The sequence below is a fragment of the Mobula hypostoma genome, chromosome 27 (assembly GCF_963921235.1).
Source record: "Mobula hypostoma chromosome 27, sMobHyp1.1, whole genome shotgun sequence".
NCBI lineage: Eukaryota > Metazoa > Chordata > Chondrichthyes > Myliobatiformes > Myliobatidae > Mobula > Mobula hypostoma.
The window spans coordinates 8800889-8828182 of NC_086123.1; the positions used below are offsets into that span (position 1 = coordinate 8800889).

At 40.8% G+C, this 27294-nt stretch overlaps 1 protein-coding gene across 2 annotated transcripts in view; it reads right to left on the bottom strand.

The window, feature by feature from the left end:
- ksr2 (kinase suppressor of ras 2) overlaps positions 1 to 27294 on the bottom strand; it is a 376394-nt gene that overhangs the window by 18971 nt on the left and 330129 nt on the right. For both annotated transcript variants that reach the window (XM_063034229.1, XM_063034228.1), the window contains 2 exons: positions 10705 to 10801; positions 10339 to 10472 (listed from right to left, as the gene is read on the bottom strand). In XM_063034229.1, the coding sequence (XP_062890299.1) occupies positions 10339 to 10472; positions 10705 to 10801 (231 nt within the window). The remainder of the gene's footprint in view (positions 1 to 10338; positions 10473 to 10704; positions 10802 to 27294) is intronic.

The following is a 27294-nucleotide window of genomic DNA, read 5'->3' on the forward strand; positions in this document are numbered from 1 at the left end:
CTTCATTTGGAGTTTGAGAAAATTGGGCATGTCACCAAAGACTCAAGCGAATTTCTCCCAGATGTATTGTGGAGATCATCCTGACTGGTCGCATCATGTTTGGTTTGAGGCTCCAATGTAGAGGATCAATTCAGAGGGATGGAGACTCCGTCTGCTTCATCACGGGCACAAGCACTCCCACTTCGAGGACATCTTCAAAGGCGGTGCCTCAGGAACGTGGCATCCAACATCAAGGACCCTTGTCCTCCAGGGCAAGCCCTCTTCTCATTACTGCCATTAGGGAGAGTCTAAAGACCCACATTCAGTGTTTTAGGAACAGTTTCTTCCTCTCTGCCATCAGATTTCTGAACCCACAAACACTACCTCATTATTTCACTTTTGCACATATTACTTATTAAGTTTAACTTGTAGTAATTTGTTATGCCAGCCCGTACTGCTGATGCTAAACAAAAAAAAAATCATGACTAACGTGACAATAAATGTGATTCTGATTTTGATCACCAAACTACTGCTGCACAAGCTAAGGCTGATATAATTAGCATGAGACAATATTGAACTGTAAATGATAATTAAATGACTTGATAGGGTAGACAGAGAAAATCTATTTTCTCTGATAGGTATTCAAGAATGAAGGGGATGACTAAAGTAGGAACTTTGTTGTTAAAAGATGATTTTCGCATAATATCATTAAAGCTCAATCTCAAGAGGCTGTTTCCCTTCGGTCACTAAATTTCAAAAGTGGATCTGACAGCTTTTTTGTCAATATTAAGACTTAATGGAACCAAAATGTCTATTAGGGGTTAAGGTGTTGAACAGCTATTTTCTAATGGCATAATAGTACAGATTCAAAGGATTCCTCCAGCTCTGATGTTTCTGCTGACTACGGATCATTAACCCTCACGGTTAGTATCTATAGATCACAGTAAATACGAATATCCACTTAAGAGATCAAGATTCGAATTAATCATAAGACAAAGTCAATTTTTACCAAAATAGTTTCAGTCAATTAGAACAATTTAGATTTGCTATTATTACAATACATCCTATCTTCCGAGTCATATTAATTGTTTTGCTTTGATCATGAATTGTAATTCAAAAAAGCATTCCAGCAGTGAAAAAAAAAATTTTAAAAACTGTACCCGGCTGGAAGCCCGAGAAGAGTTTATTTGTCATTTTAACAGTGGGAAAAAAACTGGTGGCCAGCAATATTTTAAAGGCGACTTAAGTATTTAACACAAAATAGTTACCTTGTAACTTACTAAGAAGCAATTGAAATGAGTGTATTATGGGAAAATGAAATTTATAAACATATAGAATGAAACAATCTAAATGCTGTTTCCAAGATCAATGAATCTATAGAATTATGAAAATAAAAAGATATTCAAAAGTGATTTCACAATAGATAAAACAATACTCTTAACAAGATTATGTACTGTAAATAAGTCAAAAATTAATAGTGCCCAATGCCAATGCAGTAATATTAATTTCTCATGCTACCAAACCTCAATCAATTCTGACTACTACAGAAAGCTGGATATAACTCTGTTCAGTCAATTAGCATATAACAATCAAGCATCTCATCAGAATTCATGTAAATTGACTGTCAGATCATGGTAAATCATTTTCTGAAAGAATATTGAGATTAGCAAGTAAATTTCATTATGCAATTAAAAAAGCAGCTTTCATAGAAACCAGTAGAGGAATGATTGAATACATTTTATGCAGAGTAGATCAAGTGTGTTATGACTGGCTGTGGACAGCTGTTAATAGTCATGCTTATGAGTGTGTGGAACACAAAGGAATTCATTATGGAAGAGAATTTTTTTTCTTCTCTTTAGTATAAAGTACAACTTTACAGAAGCACAGAGAGCTTCTGATGCATTGAAAAAAATGACATTCCATTCACTGACTTCCTGCACTGGCAATTAAACACACGCTTGGAATCCAGAGTTTGAAACTAATCACATTTATAATGCTCTGCTGGGCAGGCATTGTTAACCAACTGGCTTATTTTGCGTGCAACGACACATTTTGTAAATGTTCTTTCATTCAATATTATATGCTAATGCTCAGAAAATGAACTAACAAAACTTGTCAGAAAGTGCTGAAATATTAGCAGGTCAAAACTTCCAGCTCGAGAATGGGAATATCGGCAGGAAATTATGCTGCCCGTGACAAGCCTCCCGGAGTAGCACAGGCGAGAAAGGTTTGCAGGGTGAAAGATGCTACCAACAATCTGGTTCATACTCTGCATTGGAAGCTCGGATTTTCACAGCAGTATTAACAATAGCTAGCTGAGGTAGATCTGTCCTCTTACTCTGTACGATCTGATTATGAATCAGAAAGAACATTTCAACTCTTGTATTTATCTAAAATTACCCAATGATGCTTACATGATTCCAGGGATCTCTGTTTGGCAACCCACCCTGCTCTTTGAGGAAAGGAAAAGGGCTCCTTGATCTGCATTTGCAGTCTCCATTATATTTACAGATCTAAAGTTTACAATTTATCTCTCCATTTAAATTATCTTTCTATCGAGTGTGTTGCTCCATTTTGTTGGACACAGACAAATGTTTTATAATACTATTTAGAATTGTTTTCCGCAATGACAACATTTACAAAACTGTGAGTTGTTATCTATAATGGTTACTAGATACAAAATTATGAGAAGCACTTATACTGACCAGAAACTGAACTCACAGGTGTTGAATAAAAGATTTACTATTTTGATATTCAGCAGCTTCATATACAAATAAATTGTGGGAAAAACACAATTTAACATTAGTAATCATTATTAAATGCTTCCAACCTTAGGGTAATCATAGAAACGTGGCTGTGAAATGACTTTTGTATCATCGAAAGCAATATATTACCGGACTGCTAAGAATGCGCCTTTAGCATCGCAGAATGTCACAGGGCACTTCACTAAAATGTAACCAAGGAAAAGGTGGCTTCAAGAAAATTAAAGAGGAAATCAGGTGTGGTGACAAGTTGTTTGAAGCAGGAGATTTTATACGGCGAATACAACAAAAGGGAAGAGGCAAGTTAAAGTGAGGTGTTTGAGATAGCAACTTCAGAACTTTGGGCATCTGAAGACAGGGTTAAAAATGACGGGTGCAGAAATGCATCAGTGGCCAACTTCATAAGAAAGCAGGATAAAAGAGATACTGGAGCAATGAAGATGCTGTGAAATTTGAATACTATACTGAGGATGAATTTTAAATTTAAGTGGTTATTAGACAAGGAGGTGTCGTGATTAAAAACATGAAATAATTAATAACTGGAGGTTGGAGCAAACCACGATACAGGCCACAAAATTCCTTCACACCAGTGCAGATTTCTACAGAGCATTGACACATTTACCAGAGAGAATAAAGAGGCTAGGTTCCCACTTGCTTTAAATCAGCTGTAATCATTTTGGTGCCCAGGAAGAGCGGGGTGAGCTGCCTGAATATTTATCGCCCAGTGGCAATCACATGTGCCATTATAAAGTGCAGAGAAAAGTTCGTTATGGCTGGAATTAACTCCTGCCTGAGCAAAGAACCGTGCCACTGCAATGCACCTAATGCTGCAGCAGGTCCAAAGCAGACATAATCTTACTGGTTCTCCACTGCTTTGGAGCAACTAGACAACTGCAATACTGTTTATCAATTGCAGCATTCAATACCACGATTCCATCAACATGACTAGCCAAGCTTCAAAACCTGAGCCTCTGCAAGTGGACCCTTGACTTCCTTGTTGGGAGACCAGAGTCAGTGCAGAAGGTAATGACGTCTCCTCGCTGACACTACTTTTATTTATTTTTTCTCGGCTCAAGCTGGTAAAACCTGAGGTACAGGTATCGCCAAGCACACTCATTCGTCAATTGCTTGGAACTTCTGGACTATTCTAGTGGTGTTTAGTATTGTGGCTTTCTGAAGATTTACACAGATATTACTGTGTAACCCTAGTTGTTTAATGTTATTGTGTGGTGCCTTTGGGATGACACCAGTTGTAGATATAACTATCAGGACAATGTATACCCTGTTCATGTTCCAAAGTCTTTCAAATTCCTCTTTAATTCAGCATATTTCTGGTGTTTTTCACTTACTGATTTCTGTAAATTATCTGTGTTTGCAATGGCTATAAATAAGTTGTTCTTGCTTCTTTATCCTGTATTATTATACCTGGATGGGTATTATGGATTGTCCTATCTGTAATAACTGATCAATCATAATATAATTGGTGGTATTCTGACTCTAAAACTGGATCAGGCTTGTATTTATAGTAAGGTGTGATTTCCTTAATGAGTTTGAATCTTAAAGCATGAATGATGAATGATACTTGTCACAGGGAGAACATACAAATTCCTCAACACAGGCAAACCTCAAGGATGCATGCACAGCCCTCTGTTCAACTATCTCTACACTCTGAATATGTGGTTAAGCACAGTTACAGTACCATCTATTAAATTAACTGATGACACCATTGTCGTTGGTAGAATCTCAGATGGTAATGATGAGGTTTACAAGAGTAAGATAGGTTGGCTGGTTAAGTGGTGTCACAAAATAAACTTCACACTCATTGTCATCAAGACCAAGGAAATGATGGTGGACTTCGGGAAGGGGAAGTCTAGAGAACATACCCCTGTCCTCATCAGTAGCACAAAGGGTGAGCAATTTCAGGTTCCCAGCATCAATATCTCAGAGGATCTATCCTGCAATCACGAAGAAGGCATGCAAGTGGCTCTATTTTGTCTTTTGTTGGTATGTCACCAAAGACTGGCAAATTTCTACAGATGTATGGTGGAGAGCGTTCAGACTGGCGGCCTGGTATGGAGCCTCTTCTGCACAGATCGCAAGAGGCTGCAAAGGGTTGTCGACTCAGCCAGCTTCATCAGATGCACAACCCTCCCCGGCACTGATGACATTTCAGGAGGCAATACCTTAAGAAGGCAGCATCCATCATTAAGGACTCTCACTATCTGGGACACACCGGCTTCTCATTAATACTGTCGAGGAGGAAATACATGAGCATCAGGACTCATACTCAAGGATTTAATAACAGTTTCTTCCTCTCTGCCATAAGATTTCAGGATGGTCCATGAAGTCTACCTCATTATCTTTTTTTTGCATTATTTATTTATTTTGGTAAGTTATAGATTTTTATGACTTTGCACTGTATTGCTGTTGCAAAACAACAAATTTCACATCACTTAAGTCAGTGATAATAATTCTGATTCTAATTCTAAATCAAATTTAACTTGTGGTTGATTTAGTGATATAAATGCTCAGAGGGACCTCCTTGCTCATAAATAGCTCAACAAATAACTAGAAAAGAAATTGCAAGATGATTTCAATGAAAGTGTAGAGGTCTCATGGTTGAATTATACAGGACCCTACATCTTAATTCTTGTATACAGATTTGATCTCGATGTGGAAGAATATATTAGTGACAGAGGGAGAACAGTTTTAAAGAATGGGAGATGAATTTATTCACCACACACAAAATGCTGGAGGAACTCAGCAGGCCAGGCAGCACCTATGGAAAAAATTACAGTTGACGTTTTGACAAACACATGGCAGATGCGGTAAATATGAACTAATGTGAAACTGTCCAGTTTGGAAGGAAAAATGGAAAGGCAGGATATTATTTAATTGGTGACAGATTGGTAAACATTGATGTGCAAAGGATACACTTGGTATTAAGGACATACAACAGTGGTTCACCAGACTGATTTCTGCAATGGCAGGATTCTCATTCGAAGACTGGACATGTATTCATTGGAGTTTAGAAGAATGCCACTGATGCATACTCTGCACAATTGCTAGTGAGTTAAGAACCAAGATCACAACCTCAGTATATGGAGTAACAATTAGACTGAAATGAGGAAATTATTCCAGTTAAAGTCAGTGAAATAGTGGAATTCTCTATCAGAGTGCTAGTAAGGTCACTTTGGTGAATACATTTAAGAAGCAATAGATTTCTGAACACCAAGGTACTGAGAGGTAGGAAGACAGGGTGGGAATATAGTAACGGGATAAAGAATTGGCCATGATCATGTACAACAGCATAGCAGGTTTGATGGGTCAAAAAGCCAACTTCTGCTTCCATTTTTCTACATTTCCACCTTTCTAGGAACTTCCCGATTGCAACTCAGAATAGCTTCCTCCCTTTACAGCAACACTCCATGTAGAAAACACAATCTAAATGATCAGTTTTGTTAACACAGAAGAGATCAAATTCAGTCTCCCTATTTTTATCCTTCACTTTCTGACTAAACCGAGTCTTGAGTGTAAGCAGCTTATGTCAGGCCACATTGCTTCCCACTGAAGTTATTCTGAATTCCACTGAACCGGGCAAGCCTGACTAATATGACATTCAATAGCATAAGTAGTTATGAACGGTAATAGATCAATGATCCACGATGAGATCATTTATTAAACATATTTCAAGACAAAATGCAAAAATATAAATGCTAATACTGACTTGAGAAACAAAAAAAAGTGCTATGTTGAGCATATTCTAAATGTTTCTTTAAACACAGGAAATCAGCTTGCACATGAAGGAAGAGCTTCACAACCCACTTTCAGTAACCAGAGGAAGCATGAGCCAGATTCACACAAGGTATCAATTTAGAGTTAGGTAATGGTTTAATAGCAGACGTTAAGTAATGATGCGTTAACATTTCTAAAGTTCATCAGTCTCAGAGTCATGAGCACCTTCAAGGGAACTTGATTACTGGCTTTAATTGGGTAATTAGTGTACATTTACCACCTCTTGCTCTCTCACACATTTTAAATCAGCTTTGATATTCTTTGGAGCATAACAGACATGTCCCATATTTGTGTCAGGGAATTTCAGTAGGACTTTTAGTCTTTCATTTTTAAGCTACTAGTCTATCATATATTAAATTTGGTAAATTGAGCATGAAGGGCCAAATGTTAACCTTAAATAGTTCAGCCCCATTTCTCATCCTGCTCCCATTTACTTCAGTTCATCCTTTATGCCACGCAAGTTCCCCCCCTCCCGTTATTTAATTTTCTGGCTTCATCTCCTTCATGTCCTGTCTCAATAGCCTTGACTATACCCTGATATGTTGAAATTTAGATTATATAAATAACAACTGAGCACATCTCAACAACCTTTTCTGCCACTGCTCATGTAGAGTTTTTGATTGGGTGAAGCGTTAAATTCACCTTGCGCACAAATTAAAACATGTAAAATTCAAGTGTGATTAATGGTGCAAGAAAGTGAAGTGAATAAAACTATTCAGGCCGGGGTTTGTGGTTTGGTTGACAACCATATAAAGCTATAGTAAAAGGAATAAGGTAGCGCGCGCAGCCTCTCCAGTGATGAATATCTGTTATTTGTCCAGTAAGGGACCATGCACAATTCTGATCTGATGGAGACAGACGTGAGTGCTTAGCGGAACATCTGGAAAACTTCTGAAATGACTGCTTTGCTACCGCTGCTACTGTGTGGTAACCGGAATCTCTGGAGCTGAAGGCCTCGAAATCCTCGACTTTGCTTGTTTCAGTGGCCGGGGCGAGGTTGAAGGCGCTTGGCAGAGGATGGCGCTCGGGAGGCTGTATCGGAGAGGCTGCTCGGAAGCTCAGAGTTTTCGGACGGATGGACTCAGGGTCGGCTGTGGTCGGCTGCTTCTAAGGTATCGGCAAGTTGACGGTGCCTGGAGGTTTATGGCAGGGAGTTTCTCCTTTTTGCCGCCTGCTATCGGGGACTCGGGAATCGATGGACTCGGGGACTTTGAGACTATTTTTTTTTACTGTGGCTATGATCTGTTCTTCATCAAATTATGGTATTGCTTGCACTGCTGTAACTATATGTTATAATTATGTGGTTTTGTCAGTGTTAGTCTTTGGTCTGTCTGGTTTTCTGTGATATCGCGCCGGAGAAACATTGTATCATTTCTTAATGCATGTATGCATTTCTAAATGACAATAAAAGAGGACTGAGTGTTCTCATAATCTAAAAAAAAAGGTAGTAATCATTGGCCTCTATGTCTGGGATGGACAATAGAGTGTATAGAATAGAGGTGTATTGAATGGTTTGCACAAACGGCTGTCTGACAGTAGGCAGAAAGTGCTACAGATGGAAAGCAAGCTGTTAGAAAGGGGTTATATAGCATGAGATGATGGGTGGATGTCCAGGCAGCAAGCCAGGATGGCAGAAGCAGCATCCATGGAAATAAAGAGATGAACGTGAGGTAGTAGCGTGAGAGACCAAAAGGTTTAGAAGGGTGGTTGTATTAGAAAGCAGTTGCATAAGGATTTCTTCTGTTTCTTGCAAATGGATGCAGTTTTAATAGCAAAATTAGCATTTAGTTCTAAAGAAAACTGACCCATGATCAACCCTATTCCCCACATATTGTACATTTACACGTATTAGGGATTCGCTGTGGTGTGTTGCTATGACATGCAACAATAAACAGCAACATTCAACAATTATTAAGAATAAAGAACTATAGAAAAAGTAAGAGGTTAAAGTACAGATAAGGAATAAAATGTACATAACTACATAAATACCAGCATGTTTTTACAATGTATAAGGCAAAATAGAAAGTGGCTTAAATTAGTGCAGTAACTAGATAGAGGGGTTGGGGGGGAGTCTAACTGGAATGGTTGATCATATTCACTGCACGGGGGAAAGAAACTTTTAAGATAGCATTAACTTCTTGTTTTACTAACTCCATAGTGCCTTCCAGAAAGGAGTTTTAGAAAAGGCAGTGGGTAGTGTCTACAATGATTATTCACACAGGTCAATCTGATTGCGAGGAAAGGGTGCAATGAGGATGTTACTAGGACTGGAGGGTGAAGGAGGGAGATTAGTGGGGAGGGACGAATGGACAAGGGAATTGCGGAGGAAGTGCTCCATCCAAAGGTGGAGAGTGAAGCATTGGGAAAGGTAAAGGTATGTATGGTGGGTAGGGTAATACCATTAATTTCCCTCCCAGCACTTAACCCTGTAAGCGGCAGAAGTGTACACCTGCCCGTTCACCTCTATTTAGTCCTACCAGGTGAGGCAACACTTCACCTGCATATCTGTTAGGATCATCTACTGCATCCGCTGCTCCTATGCAGCTTCCTTTACAATGGTGAGACTCAACGTAGACTGGCGGACGGCTTTGTCGAGCACCTCTGCTCCATCTGCAAAAAGCAGGATTTCCCAATGGCCAGCCATTTTAATTCTACTTCCCATTCCCATTCCGACATGTCGGTCCATGGCTTCTTCTTTGGCCACAATGAGGCCTTTTTCAGGCTGGAGGAGCAACACCTTATATTCCGTCTAGCTAGCCTCCGACCTGATGGCATGAACATCGATATCTCCAACTTCCAGCCATTTATTCCTCTCCCCATTCTTCCAATGCCCCGCTCTGGCCTCTTAACTTTGCCCTTCACCTGCATATCACCTCCCCTGGTGCCCCTCCCCCTTCCCAATCTTCCATGGTCTACTTTCCTCTACTTTCAGATCCTTTCTTCTCCAACCCTTTACCTTTTCCACGTATCACCTCCCAGTATCTTACGTCTTCACCCCTTCCCCACCCACCTGGCTGAGGCATTGTTAGATGCCTGGTACTAACACCACTAGAGCATTGATTGAAAGATATGAGCTCAGTTGCTTGCCCAGATGTTCTAAATAAAAGCCATCTTGCAAAATATTCAGGTCCAAAAGGCACTACAACAAACAGGCATGAAATTAATGACCCCTTAAAGATTGCAGCTGCAAGGAATGACACTGAACTACATTATGAACTGTCAGTCAGTGTATCTTAATTATATTTCAGAGATTCATCTTCATAGAGGAAGCTTTAGAAGCATTACATATGGCTGTAAATAACACATGTGCCATACATTACAGGCTTGTCTTGCATATGGAAGATATCGACTCTCTGTTACATTATGTGTCATGTTTCTAATTCCCCATCACTTTTGAATAATTGATTTTAAATTCAAACACACCTGCATAGTACTTGCGGTCAATTACAATATAAATGAAGATATAGGTAATTAGCCACATTCAGCCCCCTTTTTACCACTTGCCTTCAATTGATAGATTTTCGAAAGCCTGTAAAGTTGCCTTCTGTAAGACCGTTAGATGCAGTACCTTAATTATTGCAGCGCCAAAAATTTTAGAATAAAGTAAAAACCATTTAATCGAATACGTTTAGCTGAATTGAGAGTCCATGCTGTTCACTATTCTGATAATTGTAACAGAAGGCAGCCTCATTCTCATGAAAAATTGCAAATAAAATACCCTATTTTGTAGCAAGCAGCTATTAAAGTCCACCCTGTACTCATTTAACTCTATAAATAAGTTATATTCATTGCAACACTGTACCTGCCCTCTTGCAAAGCTCCAGAGATGCTGAAGAGGCCAAAATCAGTGATGATTATCTTTCCATTGTCATAGAATATATTCTTTGACTTCAAATCTTTGTGAAGAATTCCTTTAGCATGTAGGTAACCCATACCCTTGAAAATAGTATTACAATAATACTTTAAATAAATGAACAAGAATAATTGCTCAGACTAGCACAAAACAAGTACATGCATAATTTTTCTTCAGTAACGTTTTTTCTCAAACATCCAACAATATAATGTTTGTTTCTATCCTTTAACAGCAAGAGAATTGTAATGAAGTGACAACTTTTTAAAAAAAATGTTGATAGACAGTATCAGTGTACATTTGTAACACAATGCGCACCTTTACAATCTCCTGAGCTATTTGTCTGGTCTTGTTCACATCCAACACCATTTTAGCATCCCTTACAACAGAATACAGAGTTCTTCCTTTGCAGAGGCTGCAAAAGAAAAATTACATAAATATTAAGTCAGTGAATAGATAATGCAAGTAATCTCAAAGCAATAATGAAATGAAATAAATATCAGTACCACTGAAAACAAAGTTATCAATTATTAGCACCTTACCATTAAACTGGTAATATAAACTATTTTTAAAAATTAATATATATTCAATCTTTAAAACAAATTTGATCTCTAAAATCTAAAACTGACTCAGTAATTATCAATAAGAAATTAGAAGAGTCATTCATTTTATAATTAAAATGAAAGATTGCCTTTATAGAATTTGTATAAGGGAGAATGGGGTGCCTTTGTTTAGTTAAAAGAAATGTGATGCCGTGTCATTAAATATTTGATAATACAACCTTGTCCTTTGTACAGAAGGCCAAGTGTAAAATCTCGGATCTCCACAAAGATACCTTCAAAATGTGCTCATGTGTTGAATAATATCATACAATGACTGTTATCATGCGAACAACAGATTATTTTATCTGGTTGAATAATACGTATGCCTGGAGAAGTTCTGGCCTTCCACTGACAGGTCAGGCAGACAGTTATAGTGAAGCTGTTACATTTTAATCGAGACTGGATAGTAGTTCTGCCTTCATAGATTGCCTACATTGAAGAAAGCCTGCTTGACAGACTCCTTTTCCCGTCAATTGGGAAGCTCTTTAACCAAGAAGGTCCAAATCATTTCAGAAGGTGGAAGGAATGCCTGACTAATATCTTCTCCCAGGCAGAAGAGGTGGAAAATCTCATCCCTGATCCCATATTCCTTTGAATAAGGTCAACAATCTGATGGTAAGAGTGTTTAGGTGGTTATTGTGATTGGATTGAAGGGACCAAAGCACTTTTTACATGCCCTGTGATGTACAAGGGTGTCATAAAGACATTCATCTTCTTTACAATATCTTGTGTTTTATTTTTTTAATTGTTGGGTTTCCATTGACCTGGAAAAACGGGGAAGCTGGAGAAGATGCTAAAACATGCATATTAGGTTAAATTAAAGGATACCAGCCTCATGAACAGATTTACAATTCCAAACCGTGCTCCTTAGAGGAGGGAGTCTTCCCACTTTTGCCTGTCTCTATAAAACCTGGAAACCATAGCGCCAATTTCACATATATTTCGATCTTCCACTAATTGTCTCCATTCCCAGATGTTCCCTCATGTTAATAACCCCATGCATTTGCCCAAACCATTTTCCTGGGAAAATCATAGTGCTTCCAGATCATTTTGAGTGTGCTAGAGTATCCCCTATAAACTTCCCAAGAGAAAGTAGAGTAAGTTTCTGTTTTAGACAGAACCAATTCTGTTGCCACTGGAGAGATGTCAATTAAGTTTAAAAAAAACCTGCTTGGAGTAAGTAGGCAAGACTTAGGTTGGGGCATTGTGGGTTAAACTATTACTTAAAGATAATAGGAAAACATCCTACTGGATTATGTGACTGTGGTAGTCCAGAGACAGTTCAGCATGTTTTGCTGAGCGGTAATTGACAACAAAATTGAAAGAAGCATGTTGTTCAAGAGGCTATCTGGCTTAAATTTATTTTGGTTTTCTATTAAATCTTTGTTTGGCCATCAAGAGAATCAACATCTGATTGAAGAGTTTATTACTCAGTTTAAACGTGAGATTAGGTTATATTCGAGAATTTGAGTTCCTTGAAGTCCTATAATTAATTATACATCCTGCGGAGGGCTGTAATACGGCTAGATGCGTCTAAACAGCCAGAAGAAGAAGAAGAAGAGTAAGTAGGCAAGCGTTGAAGATAATTAGAAGGACAGCTGCTACCAGGGGCCCTTCTCCTCTCAAAGAGAAATTTCCCTGTTTCAGAATCAAAAAAATGGTAAGAAGATATCTCAAGTAACACATACAAAATGCTGGCAGAACTCAGCAGGTCAAGCAGCATTTAAGGAGAGGAATAACAAGTTGACATTTTGGGCCGAGACCCTTCAACAGTAAAAAAAAAGTCTTAGTTTCTTCTCAAGCAACACACATCAAAGTTGCTGGTGAACGCAGCAGGCCAGGCAGCATCTGTAGGAAGAGGTGCAGTCGACGTTTCAGGCCAAGACCCTTCGTCCTGCACCTCTTCCTACAGATGCTGCCTGGCCTGCTGCGTTCACCAGCAACTTTGATGTGTGTTGCTTGAATTTCCAGCATCTGCAGAATTCCTGTTGTCTTAGTTTCTTCTATTTTGTAAAACAATTTTTTCAATGTTACTTGCTTATTGGTGTGTTCCATTTGTGCTCAGTTTGCTTCATGGTTTACAAGTATAATATGAGTTTACTGGATGCAAACACAATCGGTAGAAATGAGGGAAATGTAAGACTCAGGGAGAGATTGAGATTGAGATTTTGAGAGAGAGAGAGGGAGAGAGATACTAAAAATGACAAAAATATGTAAAATGGTGTCCTTTTTGCACTCATTGTGATCTTTCTCCAGTGTAGGTGTTCAGTAGGTGTTTAAGTATTTGATTTCAGCAGAACAAAATGAGTCATTTATGTTATCTGCATCTGGAATGATTCATTAATTTGCTTTACATAATGAAAGAATATCCGAAGATAAGATTTGCAGTTTCTCGGAAGAAACCAACAATTTATTGATATTCTTTTATGCTGTAGTGAAGATGTTGCTTCAGCTTTGCTGCCCTTGCAGAGCGGCATGAGGAGAAATCAGGAATATTATTTGGATGACAATCTAGTTCAACTCCTTGTGTAGCAGATTTCTTTATTATGAGAATGGATCATGGCCCAAGTGAAGTTCTGTATGAAATATACACTACAGTACAGTAGCCTCTGCAAACTAATGTTCCTTGTGTCACTTTCTTCAACATGACAATCATTTTGGTATTTTTCATATAAAATATTTTATATCTAAGAAAAATGCATGGATCCTCTCTTTCTTAAGAGCATTGATCTGTTTTAAAAATTTACTCATCTCTGCTAATGTTTTCACAACCAACTCCAACTTAAGTCTTCAAAGACCGCTCTGCCAGGATTCCGCTTGTGATTCTGGTAAAGAACTATTGAAAAATTGATGCTATTTCTAATTTTTGTTCTGCAAAAAAACAATACAAATAGCTGGTACAAAAATTAAAATGGAAGGCTAGTGTCAGCGTTGGAACACTTTTGACACTTCAAAGTGGAATTGGGAACAAGAGTAGGCCATGAATCTTCTTGATCAATTTAAAAGATCCTGGCTGATAATGTGTTTCTCAAGTTCTCTTTCCTTATAGCCCTTGATTTCCTCACTGATCACCTGTGATGACAATTATTACAGTATTCCCTTTAATGCAATATGTTGTAATCTCCTTCATAGACATAGAACAGAGAAACAGGTCATAGGCTGCTCTATCACCCAGCAGCAAGCTTCACTTCACAGTTCCTTTTTCACCAGTTTTGTTTTGCTCTTCCTCCATTTCAGTTCTTTATGGTTGTTAAGGCCGGGGGTGATAGTGGGGATAAGCTCCCACTACCTAATAAATGCTCCCAAAGGCATGTGTCTCAAATAGTCTCTGACGACCAAGTCCAGTTCCTGGCCTTCACGTGTGGCTTAGCTGTTAAGCCCAGCAGAACCGTTTCTACTGACAGGCATAGGGGCAAAGGTGTGTTACTGGCAACTTAAACCAGTTGCTTCAGGCAGATGGGTTTGGCTGTTCACCAAGGAGAAGGAAAACTCTGATTTCAAACCTCTGTTACCTTGTGGCTACACCCACTCAAGGGGAAGGCTTCAAGAGTAAACTCTGAGGAAAGTCCGGAGCTGAAGTCCTTAAGGCAGTAATACAGAGCGTTCAACGCTAACTGGCAAGTACCAAACTACACACATAAAAAATGCTGGTGAACGCAGCAGGCCAGGCAACATATATAGGAAGAGGTACAGTCAATGTTTCGGGCCGAGACCCTTCGCCAGTCCTGACTTTTCATTTCCATTTTTATTTTAAAAAAATTATCTCCTGCTACTCACTGTTTATGAACCTGTGAGTTTCATCTGTTTTCTGTCTTTTGTTTACTCGACTGGCTCTGTCTCCTTGCAAAGAAAAAATACGTTGCGCTTCTCTTACTCCACTGTTTCTCTCTTCTTGCAAAGAAAGTGTACTGGGCTTTTTTAAAAACTGAAACGTCTCGCTGCGCTTCATCAGGTAGGTGGACATCTCAGGTTCTTTTTGAAACTTGTTTGTTAGCACTGTTTTGTAACTCCAAAACAAATCAAAAGAAAAACACAGAGCCAGGGATAACGTGTATGCTCTTCGTTTTACTTTTAGTGAGGCGTGCGCTTATGACACGGTGGCATGGTGATATGTGCCATTCATGTAACTTTACATATAACCCGTAATGAATTGTAAGCAACAAACAATGGTTAATCAAACAATATTTACAATATTACTTAAATATTACTGAAATATACAATAGATGTTCCTTTAGAACTGAAGTGAAGAGGAATTTCTTCAGATAGACAATGGTGAACTTGTGGCCACAGAGGGCTGTGGAGATCAAATCATTGGGCTTATTTAAGGCAGAGATTGATCGGTTTGTTATTGATAAAGGCCTTATCAGTTACTGGGAGAAGCGGCCACTATGGTCCACTTGACGCTTGCTTCTACGTAATAAAGGGGGCTTCCCCGAGCAGATCATAAGCTGGCACCAGAAACTTGAGTAAGTTGAATATTCTTTAAGTAATTTAGGTCTCTTCTTTGGCTCTCTAATACAATCCGCCCTCAGCATTTCACTCCCCTACTTCTAAATAGTAAAGAGCCCCACACCTCACCCATGCATGCAACCATTGCCAGATATTCCCGTCCCAGGCCACTGGACCTGACTCATCTCGCTACCCATCTGCTAATCGAATATCTCTCCTACACCTGTTATCTGCACCCCCCCCCCAAACAAATGAAGCTCAACTGACTCACCTCTGGCAAATAGCCTTAACCTTGAGCAAGGAGGACTACCCTGCCTATCCAGAGAGATTACAGCCTATCAGGTAACACAATGATCACAAAACCTTCGCTCAATGAATCTTGCCAACAGATCAACCATCCTTATGACAGTCCTATCACTGAACAGTCGCACATGACTTTTCATCCTGACTCCTCAAGTTACCTACGCTCGGGACCTCTCCCTGTTAGGCCATTGAGTCTATAATGAAGGTCCTCTTGGAGTTCCCTGATTATGCGGGGTAATTAATTCCATCGAGTGGTATCTTCATGAACATCTTCAGGAAAAGCTTGGATCTGATAGATGTTGGCACTTGTCATTCATACTTAGTGCCATCTATCGGGATAGCTCCTCACACAAGCCACACTTCTGGATTTTCCAGACACCAATGAACTGCTTTTTTTTTCTGATGCAAACACTATATTAACATGCTTAGAATCAGAAAGCAGGCCTGTCGCAAGGTAGCCATCATCGTATAGGTTCCTGTAACGTAGTGGTTGGTATAACGTTTTACGGTGCCAGCTGTAAGATCAGAGCTTAATCCCTGCTGCTGTACGTAAGGAGATTGTATGTTCTCCCTGTGACCACGTGGTACTCTTCTGCACGCTTTGGTTTCCTCCCACATTCCAGTTAGGCTTAGTACGCATGTTATGTTGGCACTGGAAGTGTGGCAACACTTAAAGGCCACCCAGCACAATTCTCACTGATTTGATTTAAAGCAAATGATACATTTCACTATACATTCAACATTGAGAGCACCACCTCACCAAAAACTTGAAATGGACACTAGTGTAATTCATAACACAATTTAAACGAAGCCTGCACAACCAACATCCCACTTCTTTCTCTCCCCTAAATCCATGAGAGCAGAAAAGAGCATGGAATGTATCAATCACTGTCAACCAACCTGGGCTGGAGGTACTGCAAAACTGGTTGTCGATCTTTTATTTTTGTTGTCCATAAAGATACAAACTAAAAAAGAAATCAACTTGGTTGTTCATCAGAACAAAACTGATATGCATTTAACTGAAAAGCAGAAAAGTATATAAAAATTATATAAATAAAATAGTTTTCATGCATCAACTAGCAGCACTCTTGTTTGATAGCACAGTGCCAAACTCAAATTTTCCTCTCATTCTACACTATTTTTTCTTCTCATCGATTTCACTTTACTCTTGCATTAGCTTTGCTGGGAAACGTAACAGAGGTCAGTTCATTTTCAGAATACAGCAGCCTGCTTCACAATGTAATTTCTGGGCTTTTGATCAGATTAAATGGTTCAACAATTTCTGTTTTCTAACTCACTTGCTTTAAACTATTGTCTACAACAGCTTATCCCAAACATTTAAAGCCTGTTTAAAGTAATTGAATACGTTCTTATTAATGTGATTTGCAGTGGGGGGTGGGCTGATTAGAGCCTCCCACCTTTGTTTTATTTCTTCCAGTTTGGATTCTGAAAAATACTTGGAAAATATAGCAGCTTAAATGCACATTATATCTTAATTTTGTTTTATTCCACTTATTGGCAATAATTGTTCCAATTACATTGCCAAATCTTTTTTTTTACTTTAATCATATTACCCAAGTTCCTTTCACTTAAAATAACAAGTGAGTCAAGCATTATTCAGCCAGTTTAATGAAGAATGCCATGAAGAAGAAACAAATCAATGTAGAAGGGTCCAAGAAAGACATTACATGTTAACGATTCTCTTTCCACAGATGGTCTCTGAACCTGCTGACTGTTTCCAACATTTTCTCATTTTATTAATGCTGGTAAATATTCTGTACTCACAATAGTATTTGTCTCAGGTGACAGTGAGATCAGTCTGCAAAATTATTACATTGGTTAAAAAATGATTGTGAAACATGTATTCAATCAATTGTTCCTCTCCGCATCTTGTGGCGCATCAGATGACAACCTTGTCATTTCTTTAGCATTTTTCAGTTTTCTAGGAGGCTGAGTTGCTAGCTTGATGCTCAACCCAGCATGGATGGAAAGTCTGCAAGAAGCCTGCCGAACTCGAACCCAGGACCACTCGCCTCGAAGTTCAGTGTGGATGCCACCATACCACCAGCCGGCAATTCAATCTTATAGTAAAATGTTAATGATAAGTAATTGAACAATTGTCACTAACCAGCTAGGAAACTAAAGCTCCCTCTATTCTTTACCACCTGTGCTCTTTGAAACTGTCCCTAGGAGATAACAGCTTAGAAGATCGATCATTTAGGATTACTCATAAACCATGATTGGGAACTGATAGCACTCAAACGGCAAAACAGAAACTTCGACCAACAGCTTTCATGCACTAGGGCCACAGGTCCACAAAGCCTAATTGCCAATTCTTCTAAATCATGGAAATCTGTTTAGTACCAATTGGAGGTCACGCATTCACCAGAGCCTCAGTGACTACAGAGCTGGTTTGTGGTTTTTTTACAGCAGAAGTATTAGCTCTCACACCCACTGGAGAAATGATGTACCAATCTTCACAGTTCACAGCTCACTGCAATGCTTAAAATATCGTGAACATTCTCCACTCAAGGAGAGAGGAGTCAATCTCCTTTTGGATCTCCTGGATTCGGATGGTGATGAGCAGCACTCATGAATTCGCTCCCCGGCAGTCTGCCTTACCAACCTTATTTCTGCACACCTCTGTCTGATTGATGGTTTTCAGGCAAAACAAAGGTCCCTGCTCCATCCTCGGTGTCCTACTCCATTCTGAACTCTGGAGCATGCGATTACCATCATTGGTGTGGGTTCACGAGAATTTACATGTGAAGTACCATCATCAGGGTGTTCGAGATGCGATTCCACTGTATGGGTGATTCCGGGAGCATTTTGCAGCATTCTGAGAGTACCCCGTGTTTTCTTCATCACCCTGCTTCTGTGTGTTTTGCACTGGGGATTATGAAGACAGAGTCCTGGAAAGCTGCACAGTGTGAGGGACCAAAGGAAGAGATGAATAAGGAATAATGAGAAGAACGGCTACAAATGGTGATGCAGAGAAGCTCTTCCAGCTGTCAAAGTGCATCTCATGGCTCCCTCATTCCCTTTTGAATGCCTCCCCATTTCAACTACTGAAGGGGTCCACACTTTCCCATTGTAAGTTTAAGTGGCAGGGTACCACTGAGCTGCAGAACTAATTGACAATCCACCAAGTAAAAGTATGATCATTCAACTATGATACTCAACTGCAATGACTTTGCCCTTTAACCACATCATGAGGATTAACAATGATCATGAGTGCAATGCCAATACTGTGCAGCTGCAACTTACACAAGCAGAAACATCTACTTGAACTGGCTAGAACAACAAGAATTGTTGTTTGGGGTTTTGTTAACCTTCTGCTTCTGTAAGACCCAAAATCAAGCAAAGTGACAGGCCAGATATTTTCACTTAGCCAGTTAGTATGACTGTGAACTAATCAGTTAACAGTAGATCCTTTGTGCCTTTCCTCAACATGAATTTGCCTGTCCTGCTGCAATAATTTCTCAATGCTACAGACAAGCCGGTTATAAACACGAGTGATTCTGGAAATCCAGACCAACATTGCAAAATGTAAACACGAGGAATTCTGCAGATGCTGGAAATTCAAGCAACACACATCAAAGTTGCTGGTGAATGCAGCAGGCCAGGCAGCATCTCTAGGAAGAGGTACAGTCAATGTTTCGGGCTGAGACCCTTCGTCAGCACTAACTGAAGAAAGAGCTAGTGAGAGATTTGAAAGTGGGAGGGGAAGGGGGAGATCCAAAATGATAGGAGAAGACAGGAGGGGGAGGGATGGAGCCAAGAGCTGGACAGGTGATCGGCAAAAGGGATATGAGAGGATCATGGGACAGGAGGCCCAGGGAGAAGGAAAAGGGGGGAGAACCCAGAGGATGGGCAAGGGGTATAGTCAGAGGGACAGAGGGAGAAAAAGGAGAGAGAGAGAGAAAGAATGTGTGTATATAAATAAATAACGGATGGGGTACAAGGGGGAGGTGGGGCATTAGCGGAAGTTAGAGAAGTCAATGTTCATGCCATCAGGTTGGAGGCTACCCGGACGGAATATAAGGTGCTGTTCCTCCAACCTGAGTGACCTCCTGTCCCACGATCCTCTCATATCCCTTTTGCCAAACACCTGTCCAGCTCTTGGCTCCATCCCTCCCTCTCCTGTCTTCTCCTATCATTTTGGATCTCCCCCTCCCCCTCCCACTTTCAAATCTTTTACTAGCTCTTTCTTCAGTTAGTGCTGACGAAGGGTCTCGGCCCAAAACGTTGACTGTACCTCTTCCTAGAGATGCTGCCTGGCCTGCTGCGTTCACCAGCAACTTTGATGTGTGTTGCAACATTGCAAAATGCCTGAGGAACTCAGCATGTCAGGCAGCATCATGGTGCAGATTAAACACTTGATGTTTTGGGCCTAGGCCCTTCATTGGGAGCGGAAAGGAAGGAGGAAGATGGCAGAATATGAAGGTGGGGGAGGAGAAAGAGAGCAAGCCGGCAGGTGGCAGGTGAAGCCAGGTGGGGGGGGGGAAGGTGGGTGGGAGGGGAAGGGGAATGAAGTGAGATGCTGGGAGGTGGAAAAGGTAAAAGGGCTGAAGAAGAAGGAGTCTGACTGGAGAAGACAGTTCACCATGGGAGAAAGGGAAGGATGAGGATCACCAGAGGGAGGTGAGGGGCAGGTCAGGTGAGGAGAAGAGAAGAGGGGAACCAGAATGGGGAGTTGAAAAAGAGAAAAGGAGGAGAGGGTAAATTTATCAGAGAAATTAATGTTCATGCCATCAGGTTAGAGGCTAACCAGATTGAATATAAGACGCTGCTCCTCTAAACTGAGAGTGGTCTCATTATGGCAGTAGAGGAGGCCACCGACCAACATACTAGAATGGAAATGGGAAGCAGGATTAAAATAGGTAGCCATCAGAAAATCATTTCTGTTATGGTGTTCAACGAAGCGATCCCCCAGTCTTCATTGGATCTCACTGATGTAGGGTAGGCCACACCAAGAGCACCGGATACAGTAGATCGCCCCAGCTGGTTGTTCACCTGGAGCAGAAAATATTACAGATGGCCATGGAAGGTGACGAAGCAGTGATGCTCCAAGATGACTGAACTTTGGCACCAACCCTTCACGAGCATCAGCAGCATGAACTGGGTGTTTCAATGCCACTGCAAGGTCACTGTTGGCCTGGCAGCGGTGTGATCATTTATGATGCCAGACGGAGACAGGATTGCAGATTTGTTCAATGACATTTCTGAAGGCAACTGGAGAACAGATTGCTGAAGCATCATCAACAGTCTCGAAGCCTGTGGCAACAGTGGATTCCAGGGCCAGTAAATAGACTCTGGATGGCTGTGTTTAGGTGCAGCAACCTGAGCTTCTACTGTAGAATTCAGACATTTGTAATGATGCAAAGACTCTTATACCAGACACATTTTGACTGTGCAGGAAAAGACAGGTACCAGGCTCACCAGAACTACCTATGCAAAGTTGGAGCATGATATCCCCATGTCTTTGTCATTTGGTTCAGACTTTGGGACGGCCAGACAATACTTCAAACTGTATGACATCTACTCTCATCAGCTTTTGTCTATAAACTGTCCCATCAGAAGTCCCACCTAACTCTATTTGCCAATCAACCTGTCCTCAGCTGTTTCCACCTATTGCTGGGTAGTTTTTACACCTCTCCTCTTAAGACTGCCTGTCTCCCTTCTACTCTTTAAGTCCAGATGAAGGATCCAAACTTGAAACTTCAACTGTCTACTTTCCTTCACAGACGATGCCTGACCTTCTGAGTTCCTCCAACGGCTTGTTTTATTTTTGCTCCAGATTTAAGTATTTGCAGTCTCTTGTGTCTTCATTAAAGCTCCTTGCATATCTTCTAGCACAGAACTAATGCATAACCACACCTTCCAGGAAGTGGGTATGTAAGTTATCCTAGTAGGCAGACAGAGACTAATCTTTATCATAAGATGATTAATATGTGATATTTTGAAGGTACTTTCTCTTATATTCAAAGTTTTGGGATCTGAGTTGATGTGCAGGAGTAGTGATGACATATCCAGCACTGACATTCTACCATCAGGCTGGAGACTCCGATGCATAAAGACAAAAACGGTCAAGATGGGAAGCAGCTTCTTCCCTCAGGCCATTAGGCTTCTGAACTGCTTGCCACATCGCATTTGAAGTGTCACTAGATAATTTGTACTGTACCCTACAATATTTAGTTTACACACTTACGATTTATGGTTATGAGGACACACAGTACCCTTTTATTGTCATTTAGTAATGCATGCATTAAGAAATGATAAAAATGTTTTTCCAGAGTGATATCACGAAAACACATGACAAATCGACTTAAAAACTAACAAAAACCACGTAATTATAACATATAGTTACAACAGTGCAAAGTAATACCATAATTTGATAAGAAAAGACCATGGCACGGTAAAAGTCTCAAAGTCTCTCGAAAGTCCCATCATTTCACGCAGACAGTAAACCTCCAGCGCCGCCAACTTGCCGATGCAGCATCCTGGAAGCATCCGACCACAGTCCGACTCCGAGTCCGTCCGAAAAACTCCGAGCCTCCAACCAGCTCTCCGACACCGAGCACCGAGCACCATCTCTGCCGAGCGTTTCGACCCCGGCCCCGGCAACAGGCGATACGCAAAGCCGAGGATTTGGGGCCTTCCCCTCCGGAGATTCTCGACCGCACAGTAGCAGTGGCAGCGAAGCAGGCATTTCAGAAGTTTCTCCAGGTGTTCCTCTGCGCTTCATGGCTGTCCCCATCAAATCCGGATTGTGCATGGCACCCCTAGTTACACATATCGATATTCATTCGGAACGGCCGCGCGTGCTGCGTCACGCCGCCATCTTCTCCTCCCTCCTCCACTTTACTTAGTTATCTATGAGAAAGTCATCTGTAGACTTAGATCTTACCTTCCTAAGTTACTGTGTGTTATGTGTACTACTGTGCTTTACAACCCTGGTCTTGTTTGATGGTATACATGTATATAGTTGAACGACAATAAACTTGACTTGATTTGATATTCTCCTTTGAATCTTGGTTCTCATCAGCTAGTACCTGTTATATCTTGTGTATGTAAAATGAACAAAGGACATGTGCAGTGAGCAGTTGGGGCAGGTGAGGGGACTCACTTGAACCATCTGTATATTATCAGGCAGAAGAGATTTTGAGATAAGTGGAAGGTGTGATCTGAGAAAGAGGAAAGGAAATGAGCATTCTATCATCCACAACAACCTCTGATCTACCACTGACACTTGGATTTTAGTTGCCAGAACCTTGTCCTCCAGTTGATTGAACATTAAAGAAGCTCCCTCCAATCTATTCCTGGAGCTGACATCTTTGAACTACTTTAAGTCTTTGATGCAGGATTGATGTTTCCCATAACTTGCGTTTCTACAACCAGGGATCACATTCTCTTTCCAAAGCATCAGCTACTCAGGATGGAGATGAGAAGTAACTTCTTCACCCAGATGTTGGTGAATATTTATATTTCTCTATCAAAAAGATTGTGGAGATTCAGTCACGGAGTATATTGAGAAAGGAATTGATAGGCTGTTGGATATTAAAGTAATCAAGGGTTATGAGGTTAGTGCAGGGAAGTAGCTTTGATGTAAAAGGTAACTTTATTCATTGACAGAATATACAAGAGCTGAATAGCTTATTCTTGCTCCTATTTGTTACGTTCTTCTGCATAAAAACATCTCTATATGTGAAATGGCTGCTAGGTTTGAGAACTCCTAAGTGTCAGATCTGTGTGTCCAGGTGTTGGGTGAATTGTGTGTGCGTGAACGCAGTTGTGCGTATGGCAGATGAGACATGCTGCTATCTACACTTAACTTGACCTTATACGTAACTTCACTTTATTTTTACTTAGCACTAGGTCCTCAGAGCATCATCTTATCCTACCAGTGCTTAGTCTTGGCCATTGAGGATTTCCAAGACGGTCTTGAATGTATAACCCTATTTCTTCTGTGATATTCTTTTCGATATTGAACAAAACTTCCACTGTTGGCCGCACTCAACAATCTCTTCCTATTTAAGAGGTGCAGGCATGACTTCTTTGAGCACTGCTCAGTTTCGGCAAATATGAAAGTGCTCACACTCACTTCACAAGTGCTAATGAGAGCAGCAATGTGATTAGTGTGCATAAACTTGCAGGACATGCAAACGCAAAATTCAGGTACCAGTATAAACTGACACAGATTATCCCAGCAACACTATTTTAGTTCTTATTATTGTTGAAAAGATAACTGGCTGGAATTGTCATAGAGTCATGGAAATGGGCTATTTAGTCCAACAATTCTGTGGCAAAAATCAAGTCACCATTTACATTCCATCCTTTAATGGCTGAAAGAGGATTATAGCTGGGAGCTTAATGTCCAAGGATCTACACATTGTATGGAAAGGACAGGCAAGAAGGCAGGAGGGGCAGCATTGCTCTGTTGGTTAAAAATTAAATCAAATCATTAGAAAGAGGCGACATAGAGTCTGAAAGTGTTGAATCATTGTGAATAGAGCTAAGACACTGCAAGAGTAAAAAGACCCAGATGGGAGTTGTATACAGACTCCCAAACAGTAGTAAGGATGTGGCCTACAAATTACAATGGGAGATAGAAAATGCATGCCAAAAAGGCAAAGTTGCAATAGTAATGGGGGATTTTAATATGCAGGTAGATTGGGAAAATAAGGTTGGTGCTGGGTTCCAGGAGGGAAAATTCCTAGTGTGCCTATGAGATGGCTTTTTAGAGCAGCCTGTGGTTGAGTCTGCCCAGGAGATAAACTATTCTGGATTGGGTGTTTTTTTTAGATTAGATTATGAGAACACAGTCCTCTTTTATTGTCATTTAGAAATGCATACATACATTAAGAAATGACACAATGTTTCTGCGGAGTGATATCACAGAAAACAGGACAGACCAAGACGAACACTGACAGAACCACATAATTATAACATATAGTTACAGCAGTGCAAAGCAATACCATAATTTGATAAAGAACAGACCATGGGCACAGTAAAAAAAATCTTAAAGTCCCAAGTCGATCGACTCCCGAGTCCCCGATAGCAGGCGGCAAAAAGGAGAAACTCCCTGCCATAAACCTCCAGGTACCGTCAACTTGCCGATGCCTTGGAAACAACCAACCACAGCTGACACTGAGTCCATCCGTCCAAAAACTCCGAGCTTCCGAGCAGCCTCTCCGATACAGCCTCCCGAGGGCCTTCGACCTCTCCCTGGCCGCAGAAACACGCAAAGCCGATGATTTCGGGGCCTTCAGCTCCTGAGATTCCGGTTTCCACACAGTAGCAGCGGCAGCAAAGCGGCATTTCAGAAGTTTTCCAGATGTTCCACTGTGTTCTCACGTCTGCCTCCATCAAATCAGGTTTGTGCACAGTCCCCTACTTGACGGATAACAGATATTCATCACAGAAGTGGCCCCGATTGTGGCCGTGTTGTGCAATGAACCATAATTGATTAGAGAGTTTAGGTTAAAAAACCCCTAGGGGGAAGTGATCATAACATGTTTGAATTCACCCTGAGGTCTGAGAAGGAGAAGCTAAAGTCAGATGTATCAGATTTACAGTAGTTAAAAGAGTATATGAGAAAAGGGAATCCTGTAAATGCCAGATAATCCTGAGTCCCAGGTCATCTTTGACTCGTATAAACTGCGATTTGAGCTTCCTTACAGGTTTGTGGTTGTATTTCTTCAGGATCCTGGCAATCTTTCCAGAAACAAGGGAAATATAGGGAATACAGATAACGGCAATGGGTTCCTCCTCGTTATTAGGTTTCCTGCTTTTTCCACTGGCCCTTTTAAGAGCCTGATTGATTTCCTTCACCTTGTAGCCATACTGCAGGAATGTTGTGCGTAATCGTCTTATTTCCTCATGGCTGATGTTTACAGGATTCCCTGTGAATGTGGAGCAGCGTATGTCGGCCAGACAGGACACACCGTGGAAACCCACATCAAGGAGCACAGTAGGTGTATCCGTTTGGGTTACCCAAAGAAATCAGTGGTAGCAGAACACTGCATTTGCAATGGCCATAGGATTAATTTTGATGGCACAAAACTACAGTGCCGTGCCAGTCACTTTTGGGTCTGCCTGGTGAAGGAAGTCATTAAAATAAAACTAGAGGAAAATAATTTAAACAAAAACAAAAATCTCACACCAGCGAGAACTAAAATCGAGGGAGGAGAAGATGGCGGAACGACGCAGCTTGCAGTGGCCACTCCGGTGAATGATATCTGTTATCTGTCAAGAAGGGTGCTGTGCACAATCCTGATTTGATGGAGACAGATATGAGAGTACGGAGGAACATCTGGTGAAACTTCTGAAGTGCCTGTTTCGCTGCCGCTGCTACTGTTTGATCAAGAATCTCCGGAGGGGAAGGCCCTGAGTCCTCGGCTTTGCTTGTTGCTCAGCGGCCGGGGTGGGGTTGAAGCGCTCGGACAGAGATGGTGCTTGGTGTCGGAGGGCTGGTCGGAGGCTCGAAGTTTACGGACGGACTCAGAGTCGGCTGCGGTCAAGTGCTTCCAATGCATCGGCAAGTTTGCGGCGCCTCCGTCTGCGTGAGATGATGGGGCCATCGGGACTTGAGACTTTTTTTTTACCGTGCCCATGGTCTGCTCTTTATCAAATTACGATATTGCTTTGCACTGTTGTAACTATATGTAAAAATTGTGAGGTTTTGTCAGTTTTAGTCTTGGTTTGTCCTGTGTTTCTGTGATATCTTTCTGGAGGAACATTGTATCATTTTTAATGCATGCATTTCTAAATGACAATAAACGAGGACTGACTGTCCTCATAACCTAAAAAAAATCTAAAAATTCAATTGTAAACAAGATAGGACAGCAAAAACCTAATTGGATGAGAACTGACCAATCAGGAGGATGGACTACGGGGTATAAATACGACCAGACTAGGTGTGCCCAGGCATCATCCCTGATAAAGATGGCAGAGTTTGTCATTGAAACATCGGTCAAAATTTATACCTGTACCCAGCTAGAAGTCAAGAAGAGTTCATTCGTCAAGTACTTCGCTTCTCCGGACTGTGATCACCACTGAGAACTTGAATGGCGCAGAAGATTTTTTTATGGCATCATTTTACCCAGACACTAATGGTGAAGTAACAGTGAAAATGTACACAAGTGCAAAAAGATTACTGCCTTTGAGTCCATGTTGACTAAATCCAATCCAGGTAATCCCACTTCTCAAATCTTACTCACATTATAGTACTTATCTAGATCCCTCAAGTTCCACAATCAAATTTGCCACCATTACTCCAGTAACTTAGTAGTTTTACCACTTGTTTTTTTGTTCATGTCACTTTGCCAATCACCTTCATTCACCGTCCTCTGCTTGTTGTCCCTTTTGCTACTGAGATCACTGTCTTTATGAATTGGCTCTAACAAATCCCTCCTCAGCCTCCGCTGTTTCGCAAGAACAACAACTTCCCCTCCCCGCTGATTTAACTAAATACTTACTTACCCTAGAATGTTTCGGCAAATTTCTTTTGCATCTATCCCGAGGTCTTCCAAAGTGTGATAATCAGCAATGG